Source organism: Gobius niger, assembly GCF_951799975.1.
Source record: "Gobius niger genome assembly, chromosome: 16".
In the NCBI taxonomy this organism is placed as follows: Eukaryota; Metazoa; Chordata; class Actinopteri; order Gobiiformes; family Gobiidae; genus Gobius; species Gobius niger.
Window position 1 is genome coordinate 7175871 of NC_136867.1, and position 22233 is coordinate 7198103.

Here is a 22233-nt window from a genome sequence, read left to right on the forward strand (position 1 = left end):
TATTTAGTTGAAAAAAAGATCCATAATTCAGCGTTTGTTGAAGTTGGAGTAATCGGTGCAGGAGTTGCTTTTTGTTTTCTCCGTCTTGTAGCTTCAAACGGGAACATTTATGGGCGACTCCAGAGATGCCGTCTGTACAGGGAGGGAAAGCTCTGACTCACTCACTTCTCATTGGTGTAACACGGTTGTCACGGCAAGTTACAAATGTTTACCTCTACGCGTGTCACTTCCTGTCAGCAGCCAATGGAAGTAATATTGTAAACAAAAAAATGTTGAATTAAAACCTCTTACCACCCGCCTGAACCAAAGGCATTCTGTCCTCTTTGGCCGTTATATAGGGCTGTGTAACACCTCAGTTGAAAGCTAAGACCCACAAAACGGATCTTTTTCCTCGTGTTGTTGCTGTGTTGTGTCACCTTTTGTATGTTTTTTTTTTTTTTTTTGGTCACATTTTTGTTGAGTTTTTGTCACATTTTTGTTGAATTTTTGTCATTTTTTTGTTGAATTTTTGTCACTTTTTTGTTGAATTTTTGTCACATTTTTGTTGAATTTCTGTCATTTTTTTGTTGAATTTTTGTCACTTTTTGGTTGAATTTTTGTCATTTTTTTGTTGAATTTTTGTCACATTTTTGTTGAATTTTTGTCACATTTTTGTTGAATTTTTGTCACATTTTTGTTGAATTTTTGTCATTTTTTGTTGAATTTTTGTCACTTTTTGGTTGAATTTTTTCTCCCATTTTGGTTGAGTTTTTGTCACATTTTTGTTGAATTTTTGTCATTTTTTTGTTGAATTTTTGTCACTTTTTGGTTGAATTTTTCTCACATTTTTGTTGAATTTTTGTCATTTTTTTGTTGAATTTTTGTCACATTTTTGTTGAATTTTTGTCACTTTTTGGTTGAATTTTTGTCTCTTTTTTGTTGCGTTTACATCCTTGTTTTCTTCTCATTTTTTGTGGCTGCTTCGGTGCTTTTTTTCCCCAAGAAGCTTTTTGATTAGGGTAAAGCCAAACTGGAGAAAATGGGATCCGTTCAGGTGGGAGCTAAGAGGTTAAAGATAACTGGGTTTGTGTTAACTATGTTTTAGCAAAAGACTGTGTCTAAAATGCATTATCAAAGTGCAATAAGAAGTATTGTTCATCTTTAGCCTTGTCTGGATCAAAACATGGTTCAAAAAATGTGCAATCAGGAAAATCATAAACAAACCGATTGCACATGTTTAAGTCACTGTGTGTTTTTAGTTTCAGCCTGTGTTGACAAAGTGTCCCTCTAAGTCAGATGGAAGAACTGCCATAGATTCTCATGAGATGGATATCGTGTCACCTAATTTGGCCGGAACAATAATTTAATTACCCAGAAACAAAGTTGCATGAAGAGATCAGTGAACACCACAAAGTAAAAACTGCTATAACTATCACTGTTCCTAAACACACTTAATTAAAACTTTCAGTCTTTACACAAACTCACATTTGGAAAGTACTTTTAAGAATCAGTAAACAATGCCTCTGCTAAAGTCCCATCTTCAGACTTGTAATCCACTAGTTTGCATAGTCAAAGAGGCATGACTGGTGTAGGGCAGTACCATGGCCCGGGACAGACAAATCCCATGTTAAAGATAGATGAGAGGGCCCTCCACACTCTCTGCTCTCCCTCCATCCCTCTCCGGGCCAGGCCTGAGAGCCACAGCCTGGGTCGTCTCAATAATTCAACACAGCAGAAGTGAGGGATGGGAGGAAGGCAGCAGCAGCCCGGTGAGGAGGAGGAGGAGAGCCGGGGGAGAGCTGGAGCACACCTGCTGAAGTGTGTCCCTGTAGGTCCCCCGTACAGTCCGCTGCCCGCTCCAATCAGTGCCATTCAGCGCATATACAGGCATACAGCGCTCACCTGTGCGCAACCCCTCACCTCCTGTTTACCCCGGGGTGAGTGAACTGTGCGCGAACAACAACTCCAATAAACCTTTTACACACTCCAGCCTAACACCATTAAAGCCAGGGCTGGAGCTGCAGTGACGGGCTTAGTTAGCAGTAATCGTGAAGCTGATGGAGGTCCATGAGCGGAGCCTCTGAACTACAGCGAGTCTCCAGAGCGAGTCTCCAGAGCGAACAACAGGCTTCCTCTGCAGGCAGCGCAGACAAAGGGACGGCCGCTCGGCTCGGAGCTAACGCTAACTCCGATGGAAACAACTAAGCAGCTCCGGAGCGAGAAGTCATGGGATTGTGTGAACTGAGACCTGCTCCACATAGTTTTGTGGACCGCTCTGAGCAGCGGTGTGGAGCGGACTCCTGAGGAGCGGCCGGGCCCCTGAAGTTGCGGAGCGGAGGAGGAAGCCGCGTCTGCCGGGCACAAGTCCTCCGCTCACGGGCACAGTGCCTGAGCAGGTATCGGCCCATGATGGAGCAGACCCAGGGAGTGTGTTCATGAACAGCTCAGTCACAAAGCTCCAAACAGCTGGATCCTATTATTGTGTCCGAGCGACACAAAGCAGCAGCCACAATGCCCAGCGCGCTCCACGCGCATTGTTCCCCGGGCTGAGGCTCTCGTGCTCCCCTTCCCTGTCCCTGCACACACATCACTGTGAGCCTAGACTTCAGCCCTGTCCTGCTCACATATGAGCTGCAAACCCCGCAAAACAAGAGCTGCAACTTTACTGACTTTCCTGCTGCTGGGAGAGCGCAGAGCACCGTGGAGCTAGCTCCCGGCTAACTTAGCACTCATGCCCAAGTTTGAGGATGCAGGACCCGGCTGATAAAGTCTGCCACTACCGAGCGCACCACTTCTGAGCCCTGGGTTCAGTCCGCCTGATGGACAGGCGCTTCCGGCTCAGGCAGCCCGGCTCCCACAGCCCAGTGAGCGGCGTGAGCCCGGTCCCAGATGCGCCTGTGACAGGGTTCTGGGTACTTACTTTTCTCGTGCTTGGCTGTCGGAGGGGACCACGGCTCCTTTGCCCTTGCCGTACATCTTGGAGTCTGTAGTGACACTTTATTTCAGCCCAGTCTCCACCTGTCAAAGAAAGCTCCGAGGGAAAGCCAGTGTCTCCATAGCTCCAGTTGTGTTGTCCTGTCTCTCCGCGCACTCGCTCCCCTCCGCTCCGCTTTTTTCTACATCCCCAACATTGCCCACAAATCAGGAGCTTCAGCCGGGGGACTTGAAACCGTCCGCTGGTGGAGCTTTTTTTTTTTTTCAATCGCTGTTCCAGGAGTCAGTCCGCCTCCCTCCGCTGTGCAGCGGTGGGGGCTTCTTAAAGCGACAGCGCCTCACTTTGAGTCAACTTCGCTCAAGTTCAAGTTCCTCTGTAGGCCTTCAACTTTCGGCCGCACATCACACGTATGTGTCTGCGCCGTGACCGTATTTACATGCTTTACATGATTATGGTGAATATGGCTTCACTTCCAAAACTGTAACAGAACATGGGCTCAGACAGAAACTCCCTGTGACCCCGAGTGCTCTGGGTCAGCCAGGCCAGTCATTATTATTCATATGAATGATTTTATTTCATATTCAATTACATCCACCTTGACTAATGTGCAATACTTGAAGAAAAAAAAATCAATAGAATAGCCCTATGCCTTTCATCTAAGCCATCTGTTACAGGCCTCACAACATGCTATAGGCTCTGGACCAGTGGGGTAAAATCAGGGATGGGAATGAAGAACAGTAGAATACACAGTAGAACAGAAGAGTAGAAATAGTACATCCGGTTCCACTTGTAAAACCGGTTCTACTATTATAGCAATCCATCAGAACCATTGTGTCTCCTTCATTACCGACGCCTCTGATCGATACCGTTCACCTGTCGGGCGGAGCCAGCGCAAAAACGTGCAATGAGCACGTGCGGGAACGTGCTTCAGCGCATCACACGGCATCATCAGAAAATACAAGAACATCTTTGGACCCTCGTTCATAAAAACAGAGGAAAGGAGAGACAGGTGAGAAAAATCACCTGTTTATCTGTTCGATGGAGCTCCTCCCTTGGGTCATTGTCAACACTGGCTGTCACACGTATTAGAAAGAATTAGTTAATCACTATTTTGCAGTAGCTTTTTAAAATTATTTACGTGTGGAAGTTTATGTCAAAATAGGCCGATTATCGATTCCCATTTCTAGTTATAATGATGCGCAACAAGATTTTTTTAACCATACATGACTGGAGGCGTAAAAATGTCGGGTCTGTGCCGTCCAAACGATTAAGAATGCAGCGAATAGTTGCCATAACAATAAATAAATGAACACTTTAGTAAAATACTGGGGTGGTGAGTTTACGTGAAAGTATTTGCAGTAGCGCAGAGGTGGGCAACGTCAGGCGCGAGAACCAAATGTGGCCCCGAGATGATTTTGAGGTGCCTTTACCATCTGTCCAAGAAACCCCATCATTCTCTTATTGTTGTCAATGTAAAATAAAAATGTCCTGGGGGGGCTGGGGGGCTGGGGGGGGGGGTGACCTCCAGATCCCCTTGTTTAGTCCAAACACCACCTTGCGTGTGATGCGGTGCCGGAGTTTGGGCCGTAATGGGGAGGCTCGGTCGGTCCTTCATTCGCAGATAAGGGGAAAATGTGGCTGATTTTTTACACAAGTCACCAAATCCTCCACCCAGAATGCCCGGCAGCGCGTGGACCGGCACCGCTTCGAATCATCTCAACGTACACAAACGGGATATTCTCCGATACGACGCGGGCCTAACACTCCACACGCAGGCCTTTAAGCCCTCCGCGCGGATAGTGTAGTTCACCGGTTTGCGCCAGTTCCCCGATCCCCCACATGTGCTCGTCGGCATCCGCGTTGAGCGAGCGCGCTGTCCCTTTAAGAGTGTGCGGCTGAGGCCAGAGCCGGGCTCGTGTGTGCGAGGAGTGTGCGCGCGCGCCGTGTTTGTGCGTTGTTTCTTGCTCTGGGAAGGGCACAGCTGACTGTCTGTCTGCTCGCGCGCCCGTGTGTCCCCGTGCGCGTTGCGAGTGTGCGCGTTGGTGAGCGTGCGTGAGTGTGCGTGTGTTCGTGTGTGTGTGTGTGTGTGTGTGCGTGTGCGTGTGCGTGTGTGCGCGCGCGTGTGGGAGAGAGAGCAGAGTAGGACAGGGTAGGGTACATTTCTGCTCATTTATGTGAGCGCCGCGCGGCTGTCTTTTTACAAGGGAATACACGTAGCGCTCACATAAGGAGAGCGCAGTGTGCTCGTGTTCTAAGGCCAAATGGAATGGAAGACATTTATTCCTCATAACATGTTAGCGACGTTTTGCATTTGGTTAATAAAGCGACCTAACCAGCACACAAACACACACAAAAAAAATAATTGAGCAGGAGTAATATCTACACGTGGGGAAGGTCCCGGGTTCGATTGCCGGGTGGGGCCTTGCTTTGCCTGTGTCATCCATGGGGCTGGGGACTGTTAAACGATGCCGGTATAGAGAAAAAAAAGTTTTGCTACTACCGGTATCGAAGAAATGAAAGTCTCAAAAGCAGGTACTGGAAAAAAAAATATCTCTTACATTTATTTATATCTTCAGATCCAATTTTTGATGCTGTTGGTCCAGGGATAGCATTAAAGGGACTATACGGAGTTTAAAAATGTTAAAATGATGTACACATGTTACACATATGGCCTGAGGTGGCAGTAGTGAGTATAAAATGACCAACTTGCATCCAGTCCCTTTAAAGGAAATGACTTGGTTATTTTTGTCCATTTATTTTCCGCACTGTTTGTCCTTAATTTTTCTATTTTTTGCCCAATGTTTGTCCCATTTTTCCCAATTTTTTACACATTTATTATTTTGTACCAATGTTTTCCTGTTTTTTATTTTTATTTTTATTTTTTTTTGCTCATTTTGTAATAATTTCCCCAAACTATGTTAGGGGAAATATTATTTGTTTACAGTACATTTTCCTCATTTTGCTCGCTTGGGTGCTACGAATGTCTATCATATGTGTCCGCACGTGTCCACAGCCAATTGTGTCCGATGACGTGTGACGTAGCCACTGTAAACTGTCGAGCTAAGCTAACTTACCTACACCACAGTTTGGGAACCACTGCACTCCTTCGATGTTAGGTGGGGAGGTGAAATATGAGAGCTAGTGTGTGTGTGAGTGTGTGTGCGTTACGGTTTTGTTTATTATTATTATTTAGTTTTTTATTTTATTATTATTACTATTATCATTTTGTTTGATTTGATTGCATCTACTCTGCTGTTTTCTGTTCTATTTTTCTTGGACATATCTTGGGGACCCCCATGAAAACCAGATGATTTATCTCTTGGGGCTGTTCCTCCGTCGCCTCTGCTGCTGTCATGTCGGATCTGTAAATACACTTTTATTTTTGTTTTTATCCGATAACAAACTACAAGCTTCCGTACGTCGAATAGCGCGTCATCGTCTTGCCATCGTCCCTCCTCGTTCTGTGATTGGTCCCCAAATCCATGCGAAGATTTCGGCCATGGTCCCCATATTTCGCCAAGTTTTCCACACATTTCCTCACATTGGAGATGACCCCGATATTGTAAATGTGCAGATCAGTCACACATTATTGTTCTGTTTTCTGATTCTAGACGACAAATATTTTAGTCTAGGTTTCGAAAATAGTTATCGGAAATAGTGTCGTTCAGGTATCGGTGTTGAAACCAAGTATCGTTAAAGCACCAGAATCGGAAAAAATTTAACGGTACCCAGCCCTGCTCATCAAAAACTATTTCCCCTCTATCAGTTCTTGTTATCGGTATCGTCCAGGTATCGGTATCGGAAACCAAGCCCTAGTCATCCATTGTCCGGCACCCGCACTCACAATCTCATTCATCCTGGCTGCAGAGGGGACCCTGTTGTAGATGTTTTTAGAAGAACATGCAAACTCCACGTAGAAGGACCCCGCCCCACATGAGCCTCGGAGGAGAGCGTCATGTTAATGAGGGGGGGGGGGTATCTTCATGCAGATTAGACTGTTGCAAACGACAGAAAGAGATGACATCATTAGGAAATATTGAACCAATATCTGCCGACGAAAGACTCTGGGTGTTGTTAAGGGCACTCATCCAAATGAGCTCTAAAACGATCGCATGACGAAAGGCTTTATAAATCAGTTTGTGGAGATCTGACGTTTAATGACGTTTGGTAAATGCAAAAACATGACTTAAATAATTCCCCCCAAACTAATTGATTTGTGTAATTCTGGTAATTGTTACAGATCAATCATAAGAAGAGACTTTTTCTTTTCTTTTTTGCATCTCAGTGTCTCGTCATATCTGCTGTATTGATCTCTAACCAGAGGAACACCATCACTTCCTGCTTTGCTCACTAATGCACGCGCCTCTCAGTCAGACCGTCACTTAAAGCGGACATACAATTTTTAACCATGCAAACACATACCTGGAGTGCAGTGTTGGGGGTACAAGAAAACATGACTTTTTTCAGTAACAAAGGAATATAAAACATAATACTTAAATACGCTAACATATTAGCCATTACAATTCAAGTAGCTCGAGTCACAAGTGCATTTAAATGGTTTGTATTGATGTATGAATGAAAAAATGCCAAACACACTGGTCATCGAAACAAAACACAAGAGAATGGGGAAAGCGATGGAAAAGGAAATATTTGACTGCACTTTTGCTCAGTGGCATTATTGCTATTTTCGTTTTATATTTAGCCAAAAGTAACTCAAAGTAGTGTAACTCAGCTACATTTTTGAAACAGTAATACAAACATACTTCATTATTTAAACTGTAGCTACAATTTGTTTTTTTTACCTTTATTTAAAGCAACCTTAATAAATACATTCTGTAGTCCCTTTATTTTCTTACCATTATACAGCCCTATGTTTGATTAAAGCAGTATTAAGTTACTTGTTTACCTTTTAATAAATCCTTTTCGTAGTCCCTCTGGGGTTAATACAAGTGTTAATGGGATGATTGGGGGGTCTTTCGTCTCCCCCTGGTGTCTCTGGCCAGAAAACCACAATTGCAACTTGACTGCCACCGGACCGGAGTCACCAATACACACTAATGGAATCACGAAGAAGAAGCTAACAGGCTAACGGGCAGAGCTAACTGCGGGCTAGCGCCACTTAAACAATTTTAAGTCAAGTTTGAGTGAAAAAAAAAAGATCTAATTGGATGTACAATATCCCTCTATCCTTTTGTCTTTTCTGTCAGCGTAGTATTTACTCTCACGGACAATTAGTGAGTAAAAAAATCGCAACATGCTACGACACCTGCAGTGGCGCCTATGGCCTCTAGGGGGAAGAGTTACTTAGTACTGCTTTAACCAGGAAAGTCCCACTGAGATAAAGAATCTCCTTTCTCATGGGAGTCCTGGCCCTAGAGGGGAACCTATTGTACATGTTTTAGTGGAGGAAACCTTCGCTGACACGGGGAGAACATGCAAACATGCACACAGAAATGCCCCGTCCGGGTGGGAATTGAACTCGGGACCTTCTAGCTGTGAGGCACGAGGGCTAACTGCTGTGCTACCGTGTTGCTTTCATCTATGCGGGTTTGAACGATCCTGTTTACAGTGGGAACTTCTTATTTTACAGCTGAAAGGGCCGATCTGCATTTTCTGGATTTTGTTTTGTTTGAAGTGTCCTGTGCATGTCTAACGCATTTGAAACCATCACTGGACCTGCACCTGGACCTGGACCTGGACCTGGACCTGAGCCGCTAGCAAAAAGTGCCTGCTTTTAACTTAAAGAGAAAGATTCTAATTATGCCGATAAAGTGTCTTTTCAGTACAATGGTATAAATGTAAGTTTTTGAAAACAGGGACTTCAACACTGAGGCGCAGTTTTATGAGCCATTTATGGATTTTATGGATTTTATGGCCATTGAAGATCTTATCTATTTCTTCATATCTTTCTTTGTGTGTGTGTTTTTTACTTTTGGAGGGAGTAGGAGGTTGGAATGTCCTGTGGTGTTGCTTTAATTAGACGCTCATGTTGTAGATTAGTGATAACAATTCAATAATTTAGAATGAATGTTTCAGACGGATTTGTCCGAACTCGTCTTCATCCTTGTCTCTTCTTCCTCCGCTCTTCCTCATGGTTTCCCATGTTCTGACCCACATTCGCTCCATCCGTCTGTCCCACATCCCCACGCCCCGGTCACATGATGCGCTCTTTCGCTTTCTGCCTTTGACTTCTCAAGCGTTTGTATTCCAGCACACGCATCTCCAATCCTTCAATTTTCGAGAATACTGAAATTGTACGGGGGAAAACCATAACAGCATAATTAAAATAAGTAAAATAGTACTGACCATTGAAATGAGCATGATCGCTAAGACTATGATCCTAGCTGATTGTAAAAATGTTTTGGGGGTCGCAATCTGAACGTTTTGGGGAATTCCCAATGTAAACTCATTCCGCATTTCTAACATTCCAGTTCTCCACCCGGACATTTCACCACTTTCAAGGCAGCAACACTGTCACAGTGATGTAAAGAACAACAACTGGCTGCTAATAAAAAGGCTTTATAGACTGCCTGAACCCCCCCAGAAAAGTGGCCACCTGGATGTAACTAACTGTTCTGATCTGGGGTTGCTGCAGTTGGTCAGGTCCAGGTTCAGCAACACTATTGGCAGGTCCAACCCAGCCCAGTGCCTGGTCTACACGGTGGGACGAGAAGCTCCACTGTCCAGGCCAGGACGCATCTGATGGCCATGGTGGGCTGAACTAGTACTAGCATGACGTGGACAGTGGTGACAAGTGGCATTATTGCTATTTTCGGCTTATATTCTGTAAAAAAAAAAAAAAGTAACTCAAAGTAGTATAACTCAGCTACATTTTTGAAACAGTAACACAGTATGTAATACAAACATATTACATTTTTAAAACAATTTTTTTTTTTTTTTTTTTACATTTATTTGAAGCAACACTAAGTAACTTGTTTACCTTAATAAATCCTTAATGGGATGATTGGGGGGTCTTTCGTCTCCCCCCGGTGTCTCTGGCCAGAAAACCACAATTGCAACTTGACTGCCACCGGACCGGAGTCACCAATACACACTAATGGAATCACGAAGAAGAAGCTAGCGGGCTAACGGGCAGAGCTAACTGCGGGCTAGCGCCACTTAAACAGTATTTACAGCCAAGTTTGAGTGAAAAAAAATATCTCCATTGTGTAATTGGATGAACAATATCCCGTTCTCCCTTTGTCTTTTCTGTCAGCGTAGTATTTACTCTCACTGACAATTAGTGAGTAAAAAAATTGAAAACAGACTGAGCTCTGATTGGCCGGAAGAGAGATGACCACCCTCACTATTAACATGCAGGTCATGCGGATTTAATATTTCACAACATAATACTGCTGTTGAAAAAGGTGATTTTGCCGATGATAGCATTTAGCTGCTTATAGCACAACTTTAGCTGGTGCTAGCATTACACTAGCATGCTGCGTACCTTCACAGATCGTCTTTTAGCTGCTTCTTTCCTCTCGGCACCTCTGAATAATCTCAGCAAACCCCACCAAGGAGACAGCATTTGTTCACATTGTTCTCATCACAAAACCTTTTATCTCTCTTCTGTTTTTCCTTGATGCGTATCTGTGGGAGCGCCGCCCACAGTAACTGCGATCCTTGTGTGTAGCGTAAACCCTCGCCTGTGCTGGGCAGAGTAGATGCGTGACAAGGCGAGTACTTAGACCACGGCGTGCGGGATACAAGCGTGTCATGTGGAACTGTAGCTGAAGTGCCCAAAGAATGAGATCAGCCGACGACCTGAACATCCTGAATGACCAGGTTATTCCATCAATCGGTTTCTTCTTCCCTGGTGGCAAGGGCATATTCCAAGATGACAATGCGAGGATTCATCGGGCTCAGGGCTCAGGTACTGCGAAATGTTTGATGCCTGGACGGTCCTGAAACAGACGGCACTACATAGAGTTACTTGGTTGTGCAATAACCTCTGTAGCAGCATCACTATGACTGTAAAGTTTACACAGCATTGACTTTTTGGGGGGAACATTTTATACTCTGTTCCAATGTGTATGATTTACATTCTTTGCCCTTTTAAAGTTTTTATTATTGATTGAAAATAAGATACCACTATTATCCTTTGATTGCACATTATCCTGACTATTTGCACCCCTTTGAGTGTTCTTTGGACATAATGTAAGTGAATTTCTCCACTGTGAGATCAATAAAGTTACATCTTATCTTACACTATCTTCTACTGTTTGGTTCGATGACAAATAATATATGGTATGGGTATCGGTAAAAGTATCGTTCAGATTTCGGTATAGATACAGACGGCATCTCTGGAATCGCCCATATATGGTCATTTTTGAAAACAGTTAAGGGGGAAAACAATTTTGAAAAAATGTAAATTTTCTCTAATTATTCAAAAACGACTGTAACAAATGCTGAATTATGAACATAGTTTCTACTAAATAATGATACAAAGACATGGGGAGGAGCAAAGTGGTTCAACGGCCCATAAATACATGAATAACGGAGAATGCTAACTTGATGCTACATGTTAGCATCGGGCTAATGCTAACGGTTAGCTAGCGCTTGCTACAACTGCCGTTTTTTCACTTCTACTGCACAATCTGCTGTGAGAAAATATCCATATGGGCCCGATTTACACTTGACTTTATTTGTATGTGATAAATGAGTTCATATTCCACCAGAAAATGGCTAAAAAAGAGTGAAAAATTGTGTTTCTCTATTTTCCCCCTCGGTGAAGCCACGCCCCCTTCTATGACGAGATGCCGCCTGTATCTATCATAAACCAAAGATCGCGAAAGTTCTGGGATTGAAACGATTCCCGGTTTCACATTGTGAAAGAGTGATTCACACATGCATTGGCCGCCACCAAGTCCAGACTTAAACCCCGTCGAGAGAAGAGCGTGCTGGAGAAGGCTTTGCGCAGTGGTTACAATCGCCCATCACGGATACAAGATCTCGGTGAAAAAAGAACGCCAACACAGGAGCTTTTGACTTCGCCGACAATGCCACAGCCGCGGTCCAACGACATATTCGGCCCTGTGACTTTTTTTTTTTTTTTTTTTTTCAGGGGGTCAAGATAGAACAATATTTCATTTCACTATTCTCTACAAACGAAAACAAACACCAGGGGCCTTTAAGGAAACAAAAACGTAAAGGCCCTAATCTGCCAGCGTGCTATACGAGTATGTGGCGAAGTCTGGAATTGCCGGGTGTTGATTCCAGAGGCTTAGGTTAATTGGCGCTGAAAAAGAGGTGGGTGTGTCTCCCCCCTTTACGCCTGCCTTATTTACATAGTTAAGCTGTAATTAGCCTAACGAAGCCCCCTTCCCCACCCCCCTCCCCCCCATCGGCCCGAGCAAACCTACGTACGCGCCCCCCTCCCCTCCTTCCCTCCCCCGTCGGCTCCACAACAGGTTTTTTGGGGGATCTCAATCGCGAAACGAAACCTGTACTTTCCGTCACTCCAGAGCCCTCTCCAATTCACCCGTTCATGTCGGGCTGAATGGGGCCTTTTGCGACACCAATCAAGCCAGTTTGTTGGTTATTTCTATCAGGAGGCATTGAATAGAGAGAGGGGAGAGAGAGAGAGAGAGAGAGAGAGAGAGAGAGAGAGAGATGGGGGGGGGGGGGGGGGGGGGGGAGTGAGAGGGAGGTGGCAGCCATTCCAGCACTCAGCAATCACTTCCTTCCTCCCCCCCCCACCCCCCGCTCGACTTGTGTGCCGCAGCGATTGGATCTAACATGCAAACTAGAGCCCGGCGTGACGACGAGCGTGGCTATATTTAAACCAATTGTTAGGTGGACTTAAGAATAAAATGAATGGGTAAAGTGCTCGGAACTTGATTGGGTAAGAGCATTTTAAATGGTAAAGTTTTGTTCTTATTTGTCTTGAAGGTAAAGGACAATGTGAAATGGGGGGGAAAAAAGAACAGAAAAAGAGCAACCAAAATGTCCAAATAAATAATAATAAGCTACTTTTCAGCAGGGCCGCAGCAAGCCCTTTTGGAGGCCTGAGAAGAAATGTTATATGGTGCCCCCCCCAACAACAAAAAAAAGGAGGAAAAAAAGCAGGGTGGGGAGGAGGTGTTACTGATTAAAATTAACCTCTTAACCCAAATCTAAAAGCTAAAAAAAAAAGCATCAAAATATCGCGATTAAAAACAAGGATGAAAATCCCCAAAAAAAGAAAAAACGCGACAAAATGCAATGAAAAAGCAACAATAACGGACAAAAACGTGACACAAAATGTGCTGGAAAAAAGCAACAAAAATGCGCCAAAAAAGTAGCGAAAACATGACAGAAAAGCAATGGAAAAAAGGCGATGAAAAATCAACACAAATGCTACAAAAACACAACAAAAAAGTGACAAATAGGTGATATGGACTGATAAAAACAAAAAAACAAAAAACAACCAAAACATGACAAAAATGGGACAAAAATGGGACAAAAACGCGGCGACAACGTGGCAAAGAAGATACGATCAGTTTAATAGCTTTCAAATGAGGCGCTACGCTGTTGCTCTCCAGTCAGAATCTTAGGTTTGGGTAAAGCCAGCTGGAGAAAATGTGCTCGGTTAAGGCGGGGGGGTAAGAGGTTAAACACACTCTCGAAACTATACCAATAATATTTGTAGAAAAGAAGCTTCAGCGTAATTTCAACCTGGAAGACGTACCTGCGGTCTTCCAGGTCCGTGCTGCGACCCTCCTCCGCCCCTCCTCCTCCTTTGCCTGGCCTCTCCTCACGGCCTGCTCGTCGGGTCTCGTCCTACCACCGCCAGTGTCCAGGCTCCGGGTGAAGGTTCTGGCCACCTTCTATAAACCACCATGTACAGTAGGTAAGGCCAAAAGTTTGGACACACTTTTTATATTTGGCTTTTTCTTCAAACACACTACGATTCTCACTGAAGGTGTTAAACTATGAATGAAAACATGGGATTAAAATATGTTTTATATTCAAAATTCTTCAAAATTGCCGCAGAATTTCAACATGTTTGGGAAGTCTGAACCATTTCTGTGACGACACCGTGATGTCAATGTTAAAGCAGTACTAAGTAACGTGTTTACCTTAATAAATCCTTTCCGTAGTCCCTGTGGGGGTAATACAAGTGGATGATTAGAGGGTCTTTCATCTCCCCCTGGTGTCTCTGGCCAGAAAACCTTGTTTGCAACTTGACTGCCACCGGACCGGAGCCACCAATACACACTAATGGAATCACGAAGAAGAAGCTAACAGGCTAACGGGCAAAGCTAACTGCGGGCTAACGTCACTTTAAACAGTATTTACAGCCAAGTTTGAGTGAAAAAAATTATTTCCATTGTATAATTGGATGCACAGTAACCCTCTCTCCCTTCGTCTTTCCTGTCAGCGTAGTATTTACTCTCCAAGACAATGAAAAAGTTAAAAAAAAACGTAACTTGCTACGACACCTGCAGTTGCGCTTATGGCCTCTGGGGCAAGAGTTACTTAGTACTGCTTTAAAAGTGTAAAGCAGTAATCAAAGTGACAGGCGGCGATTTGGAAGAATTTATGTCAACATTTTTTTTTTGGTTTAAAACAAAATTCCGTATGTGTTCAGTCATAAATGAACGGCTTCGGTGAGAATCTACCATAGGAGCCGTTTTAAAATGAAAGGAAAAACAAATACATAAAAAAGCATTTCCAAACTTTTGGCCCGTACTGTATTCCATATCAAACTTTGTAATACAGTCCGTCTCTGTGAGTCTTTTCAGGTTGAATTAAAATAACTGAGTTCAGATGTAACAGTTAAAGGGGGGGTACTATGCAAAATCGACTTTTTCAAGCTTTACATCATGTTATTATGTCTTTCCCTCATTAAAAACGTGCCTGAAGTGTTGCCTTGGCACATTCACGTATTTTTGAGTAATCTGTCAAAACTCTGATGGCGGCCATTTTAGGGATAGGTTTGCCTGAGTCCTCCTAGGAACGCCCCCACCTCCTGGAGACGCCTCCGAGCTTTCGTCACCAGCCGAGTAACCAACCACTGCCCCTCAGCAGAACCCCCTCCCCACTGATGCCACAGACAGCGTGTGGAGGGGGCGTGTCGGAAAGGGTCAGAGGTTCTTAAAGAGACAGAGGCCTATTTCAAGACAGTCACTACAGCCATTTTGAGAGAGACATTTTATACAAGGCAGTTATTCTGATTTACTGCATTTACAGACCAACAGAAGGTTTGGTCATCATTGTAGGGTGATATAGACTGGTGTTATGTGATTGAAAAAAGCATAATACCCCCCTCTTTAAGTAGTTGGTGCCCCCCCCCCCCCCCAGAACCTGAGTTTCTCCGCTCCGCCCCTGCACTTCAGCTGTGTCTTTCCTCTTCGCGCCCTTCCCTCTTTCCTTTCTCGCTTGCCGCCGCGAGGACAGGCACCGGGGAACACGACATAATGTTTTGTCAGGATCGGAACTCAAGTTTGCAGCGGATTTATTATGAGCGGGCCACGCGTGAGGTCGCATTGTCACGTATTTCTAAAGCTCTTCTTTCCCATCGTTCTCATCACGTGTGTCTGTTTTGTCAGCTGCTTTAATAAAACTGCGAGTACTGCGCAATACCATCCGATTACACTGGTCTCATTCAGGACGTTCTCATTCTTTGGGCCCATAGTGTTGCTGAACTTAGGCCTAGCGACCCCAGTGCTATTGGTACACCCAGGTGCCCACTTTTTTTTTTTTTAGGGGGGGATTGTATTTAATAATATTGTTAAGCTTTTAAACTTGCACTCCCATTCACTCTCAATCGCCCTCACTCATCCTAGCCCGATGGAGATCTTATTGTCCGTGTTATTATAGTGGTAGGGGAAACTAAAGCCCCCCGAGGAAATCTAAACGAGAGCGCAAACTCCACAAAGGAAGGACTCACCTCGCCCGGAGATTGAACCGTCTCCCTGCGAGGAAAGAGTATCAATAGGGCTGGGGGAAAATATGACTTATTTAGAAGGATAAAATCAGTTTCAAGTTTATTATTTACATTATTACCATTTTATTTCAGTGAAGCAGCTGCTTTAGTGAAGAAATGTTGGGCAGAAAAGTTTACTTTTGTTAGAATTGTTAAGCAGCTGACAGGAAGTGACATAGATGAAGGTAAAGTGCAATTTGTTTCCATCAGATTTGCTCATTTTTAATTATTATTTTCCTTATTTACCCCCATCCCCCCCATTTATCCCTCATTTTCTCCCCATTTTATGCCGCAATTTCTCCCAATTTTCCACCATTTTTCCCCCAAATGATTCCCCATTTTCCACACATTGTTGTTTCCTGGTTCTAGATGACAAATATTATAGTATAGTTATTGGGAATCGTATCGTTCAGGTATCGGTATGGAAAACCAAGTATCGTTAAAGCACCAGTATCCAGCCCCACTCATCAAACACTATTTCCCCTCTATCAGTTCTTGTTACTAAAGGCTTCCAATCCACCGAAAATTGGTCTTATTTTGGGTATCAGAGGAAGCACTGGAATAGGAAGAAGCACGCTCGTGTTTTCAAACCCTGAAACTGAAAGTAAATCAGATCCATTCGAAGTCAAATCTCCCCCCGGCATTAACAAAGTGAGCCCTCCTGAACAGAAGAGGAGATGTTAAGGCGTTTGCATGATAATGAGTGTTTATTATATTTACATAGGTGCGCAGACGGTCACAGCGGCCCGTCCCTCCCAGGCCTCCCCGGTCGCTGGCTGCTACATTCCCCTCGCTGCCCTTCCTATTTCAGCAGGAATTTAATCTTTCCAGCCATCGTTGTTTTTCCTCTCCCCTATTTTTACTGCCGCTGCTGCCGAGGACCACAGGCTGCCTCTCTGTACGCTCCTCATGCCCACCCCCCACCACCACCACCACCACCACCACGACTGCACACCCCCCACCACCGCCGCTAAGCCCCCCCCCCCCCCCCCCCATGCTTTTCTCTCCCCTCCAGTATCTGTGTTTGTCGACCTCTCTGTTACTCATCAGCCCGCCACGTACCTTTTGTCTCAGCATGACTCAAAACCGGACAATAAGGGAACGCATTAAAACAATTTCTCCTAGATGAAAACAATATAATCACATATATTTCTTTTTTTTTTTAATCCTTTCATTCCTTTTTATGTAAAATATTGACTGACTGTTGTAAGTGTGCACTTAACTTTATGACTAAATTAGTAATAATTGGGGAAAAACATGGGGGGAAATGGACCAAAAAATTACTATATCGCCTTATCGTTCAATAAGTGACGGATAAACAATACATTTTTGGGCTCAATATTTATGGAAACTACATTTTTCTTCAGTGCATTTTTCTGATGTAATACTTAATTTTGTACGCAGTAAATTCTAATTGTATTTCATGATCACCAGAGCTTAACTGTCATTTTTTAGCTTTAGTTTCTGTGGCATTATAAGATATGATATTAATGATATTAAATAATAATGATATTAAATAATATAATTTAATTAATATCATTTCCTGACTCAATATATCGAACTTTAGATTTTGTTATTGTGACAGGCCTAAGTGTGAAGGAAAACATCTTGAAGTGGAACTAGACACCTAACTCCGCCCACATTCACTGTTCAAAGGCACCTAAGTGGGTTGTGCCTGGAGGACTGTGGGCGTGGTCAATGCCACGAGGAACAGTGAGTACAGCGTCACAGATAAAGAAGAAAATGGCTCATGAATGATGTGCTAGTCTGACGTGGCCTGGATATGCTGCATGGAGACTTAGTCTCAAGCAGTTGTGTCACAAACACTATTTGTTGTCCTCAACCTTTGAGACGTTTCTGTGACGTCCCTGCAATGTCTCCGAGACACATTGTTGAATACCAAGGAGATCTCAAAGAGACTACATACAACTCTTCTTGGTATCCAAACAGGTCTCGGAGACATTGCAGGGACGTCACAGAAACGTCTCACAGGTTGAGGACAACAAATAATGTTCGCAACATTGCCACAGCTGCTTGAGACCGTGGAGACCTCTCAGAGACCTCTCAGAGACCTCTTGGAGACCTTTTGGAGACCTCTCGGAGACCTCTCGGAGACCTCTCGGAGACCTCTCGGAGACCTCTCGGAGACCATGCAGAGACTTCACCGAGACGACCTGGAGACTCGCCTCATTGCCAGAGGACGTATTGGAGACATCTCCATGACTGGCAACGACTCTAGTCTCCAACTAGTCTCTCGGCCAGTGAGATAAGCCATTTGTATGCGCCCACTCAGTCCACGCAGTCGTGACTGACAGTTTCTGCGACGTCTCTGCAACTCTCTCCTCTCTCTCTTTAGTGAACAAATTGACAATCATGAAGAAGCAGTGAACTGATTTGCTTCATAACTGTCCCAAAACCCATGGACAAATCGAGCACTACTGAGCAAGAAGCGCATTCACAAAACCTTTAGAATATATCTGTGTACAGTTATGAAGTATGGATTTGTGAAGGAATGCAAAAGCAAAGTAGAAAAAAAGAGCAAAGACATATAAAGAATATAAACTGAGCACGAGAGAAAGGAGTTCAGTTTAGATCCGATACGAGGGCTTACATAAAAGGCCTCACAGCAAGGAGGTCCCAGGTTCAATTCCCCGGACAAGGTGGTGCATTTCTGTTCTCCACTGTAGGCGAAAACCTCCAGCTAAAGGTAATCCAGACCAAGATCCTGGTTTAAGATCCGGTGCTCTGGTTTCTTCTAAAAATCGAATGTCCAACAGGGTCCTTTCTGGGGTCAGGATTCCCCTGAAAGAGACTCCATGGGGACTTTTCTGGCTAAATCGAGTTAAATATGTTTTTATCTATTCGCCAACCATCCATGAGGACCATGGCCATATCTGGAGAGGGGTCCTCAGACACTGCAGGGCGGTTACCCAATGCTCCTGACAGCCCAGGTCACTGCACACTTTGAGTCCACGTTAGACCTATTTCTGCAGCCTTGGGTCTTTGCAAAACAACTTACAACAGACTCTGCCAATTGAACACAAAATTGCATCCTCGCTCCGAAACAACGGCACCGGCAAGGTTCAGATTTTTTGAAACCAATTGAAATCAGTGCTTAAAATTCACAACATTGCGAGCTGTTTTGTGTTCAGAGACAATAGTGTGATGTGGGTAAGAGCGCAGACAGATAGAGGGAGGGCGGAGTGTGTCACAGAGAGAGAGAGAGAGAGAGAGAGAGAGAGTAAAGAGGTCAGACTGAGCTTATGAAACATTTTCTAACCTAACCCGGCCTAGTTCTGACAGGGCAGGTCCACTCACTCTCTCTGCTTCATAATGACATTTACTGTACATGCTCCTCCGCACAGTGAGCCCATAGTTGCATTTTTTCCCCCCACAAATACGGCTTTTAAAGATGTGTAAATGGTTGCAGATCAAAAACAAGACGTCTAACATGAAAACATTACCAAAGCAAAGTTGTTTACTAGTCAAAAACACACCAGATTATATTTAGCTCATGTCTTCGCACAGCACCATCAGTATATTTCACGGCAGTATGGTCTTGGTTTCATGTTTTTAAAGAAAAACAATGCCTATTCACATGATTAATGGAAAAAGTCATCCACAGAAAAGCGATAGATATCAACTTCCGACATTAAACGCTGTTGACTTGCACCAACAAAATGGCAGATTTTGGCCTTAACGTTCAATCTATAACATTCGATCCTGAATTCTATTATTAGCTGCAGTACGTCCCTCTCGAAGTGTCCCGCTGAAGTCACGCGGTGGTGCATTCCTTCTCCAGGAACTTGCTCCTGGGTTTTTATAGTTCATGGCAGAAGCAAGATTTGCGTAGAATCCATGGAAGCTTGGCGCGCAGAAAGATCTCTAGGGCAGTGGTTTCCCAGAAAACATGTCTTTTAATATTTATGTACAGAAAAAGTTTAGAATCATACTTGAGTCATCGGTTTGTTTTTTATCATAAATTCAGCTTTTTTTTGGCTTATTTAAAGATACACTATGCAACTTTTTATGTAAAAAAAACATATTTGACCTTTTAGTGACTCAGAGGATGCTTAGGTGGTTAGCATAGTACCTTTACTTATCATCCTGATGGCCTGTAGGAAGCTCATAGGAGCCACCGGGATGGAGAGTAAAGGCGCTAAGCTAACTACCCATACAGCCGCTGGGTCACTGAAGGTCAAATACGCACTAATAAAACTTTTGTTACATCAAAAGTTGCATAGTGCACCTTTAATGCTTATTCAACAAAATCTTTTGAAGAAAAGACAATATTTTGCATTATATTTTACAAGTCTAAGTCATATTTGGGTTGTGGCTTGTCATCTCAGAGTGATTGTGGGTCCCGACACCAGTTGAGAACCGCTGCTCTAGACTAGACCGGTACCTTTCACGAAGGTCAGATTTGTGTGTCAGTTATTACCCTATGTATTTTCACAATATGCTTTTTCTTCCTTCAAAATCTGTAGGTTATCTTGTAAGATTTAGCTTAGCTCGCTCTAGCCCCACGTTAGCCGTGCTAGCATGCTGACTGGTCAGAACTGGTCACGTGGTATGGGCAAAAAAATGCAACATGAAAAAAAAATAAAAGTCGCCATTGTGGAGGGTGCCGATATTAGCCTATAGAGTTCGGGAAATTCCACAGTTACCATGGAGATCCGCCATCTTTGCAGCTATTAGCATACATTTCCATTGACTAACATTAGCTACAAACTGCATAAAAATTGTTTACTTCTGGTGAATTCATCAAATACACCGTGGTGTCCAAATGTTTTAACGTGAACAATAACTCCAGTACTTTAACTTTCAAAATCTCCATGAGTTTATAACTGCTGCTAATCCCATGATGCTTAGCGGTATGACATCACATTCCCAAACTCTATCAACACACACAAAGGATGTAGCTAATATCGTGTTAGCCTCCGTGTTTATTGTTTGTGTTACAATGTTAAGTTTCTAAAGTTCTGAATATGCTAACTGTTAGCCGAGCTAAATGTTGTGTGCAGCTCTTGTCTGTCACTGACCTTTAACCAGCAGCTGCACTTATTCAAATACGCATGTGCGCAATGCTAATTCTTCGCACTTCGTTGTGTTAAATGTTTGTCATATAGTTTATGTAACAATTGTAAATAGTCTTAAATCACTTCAGTGCTGATGGGTAATGAATACAGTTGAGTTTGTCCGGTAGAAATGTTTTTATAATCGTGGCCCAAGTGTCAAACAGAGCATCAGCATCTAGCTAGGCTAACTGCTAACTTTTAAAAATACATACTCAAACTTATGATTGTACCTCATGTAACAGACTCAGAGGTCAGCTGTGAATAAGAGAGTTATTTTTTATGTGGACACGCCAACAATCGTGCTGCATCATCCACAGCCGAGAATTATTCTAAAAAAAAAAAGACAGAATAAAGCATGAAATAGGGGAGTTTATGTATGAGAGCGTTTTCATGCTGCGCTCTGAACTTTGTGAGGTGACAATTAGCTCCAGCCGACCAGCTCAACCCAAACTTTGAACCATATGTGGCCACGCTTTTTGCTCCTCACCAAACTTACTGCTACTCTACACATTTCTGTAAATATATTTTTTACTTTTCAGGGTCGCTGTGGATATTTTTTCAAAGTGTTGCTTGCGCTGTGGAGCATTTCAGTTGGATAAAAGTTGGACGGGGAAGAGGTGGCTCATGTCCTTTCGTTGGACGTTTGGTGGTCCAATATTTTAAACAAATTCTGTGTCTAGCCGGTCATTAGGAGCGTGGTTTACATTGCTGGCACAGTATAATCTAAAATGTTACGCAGTGCGCCTTTAAATGATATGAGGTTCTTTCCGACTGTGTCACTGGAAGTTCAGATGTTTTTAATCCAATTTTAGCCATAGTTTTCGTCAACATGAACTACTTTAACTTAGTCTAAACCACCTTGACCAATATTATGACGCAACATAATAGTTGGTACAATTAACAGTATGATAAGGACGATGCCATTTAAAAAAAATTGTGTAAATTCTTTTGGTTAAGCAAAATGTCAGCCTGGGCTATCCATGCATGTATCATTCATAACACGGTCAGTTTCACCTTATCTTCTTCCTCTCTCCTCTCCCTCATCCCCCTCTCTTTCACTCTCTCTCTCTCTCTCTCTCTTTCCCCCACGTGTTGTTGACTGTCTCGTCCCTTTGGCCCGTAACACTCCCATGCCCTCCCTCCTCTTACCCCCGCAAGGGCCCCTCTAACCCCCCTCAAACTTCTCTCAATCCTGCCCGTGTCTCCTTCCTCTCCTCCGCTCCCATTCTCTCCATTCTCTCCATTCTCTCTTCCTCTCTCTGCCCTTCCTTCTTATCCTTATGAAACAAAATGCGTATTCCCTCCTGGCGCGCTTACACACACACACACGC

At 43.7% G+C, this 22233-nt stretch overlaps 1 protein-coding gene across 2 annotated transcripts in view; it reads right to left on the reverse strand.

Annotated features, from left to right (window-relative positions):
• The window catches only part of LOC306976019 (single-stranded DNA-binding protein 3), a 51734-nt gene extending 48579 nt beyond the window's left edge, over positions 1-3155 (reverse strand). Inside the window, exon 1 of one of the 2 annotated variants that reach the window (XM_079573856.1) lies at positions 2900-3155. In XM_079573856.1, coding sequence (XP_079429982.1) covers positions 2900-2955 — 56 coding nt within the window. In that variant the 5' untranslated portion in view covers positions 2956-3155. The remainder of the gene's footprint in view (positions 1-2899) is intronic. The other variant, XM_079573857.1, reaches the window with a different exon arrangement.
• Between the last annotated feature and the right edge of the window lie 19078 nt (positions 3156-22233).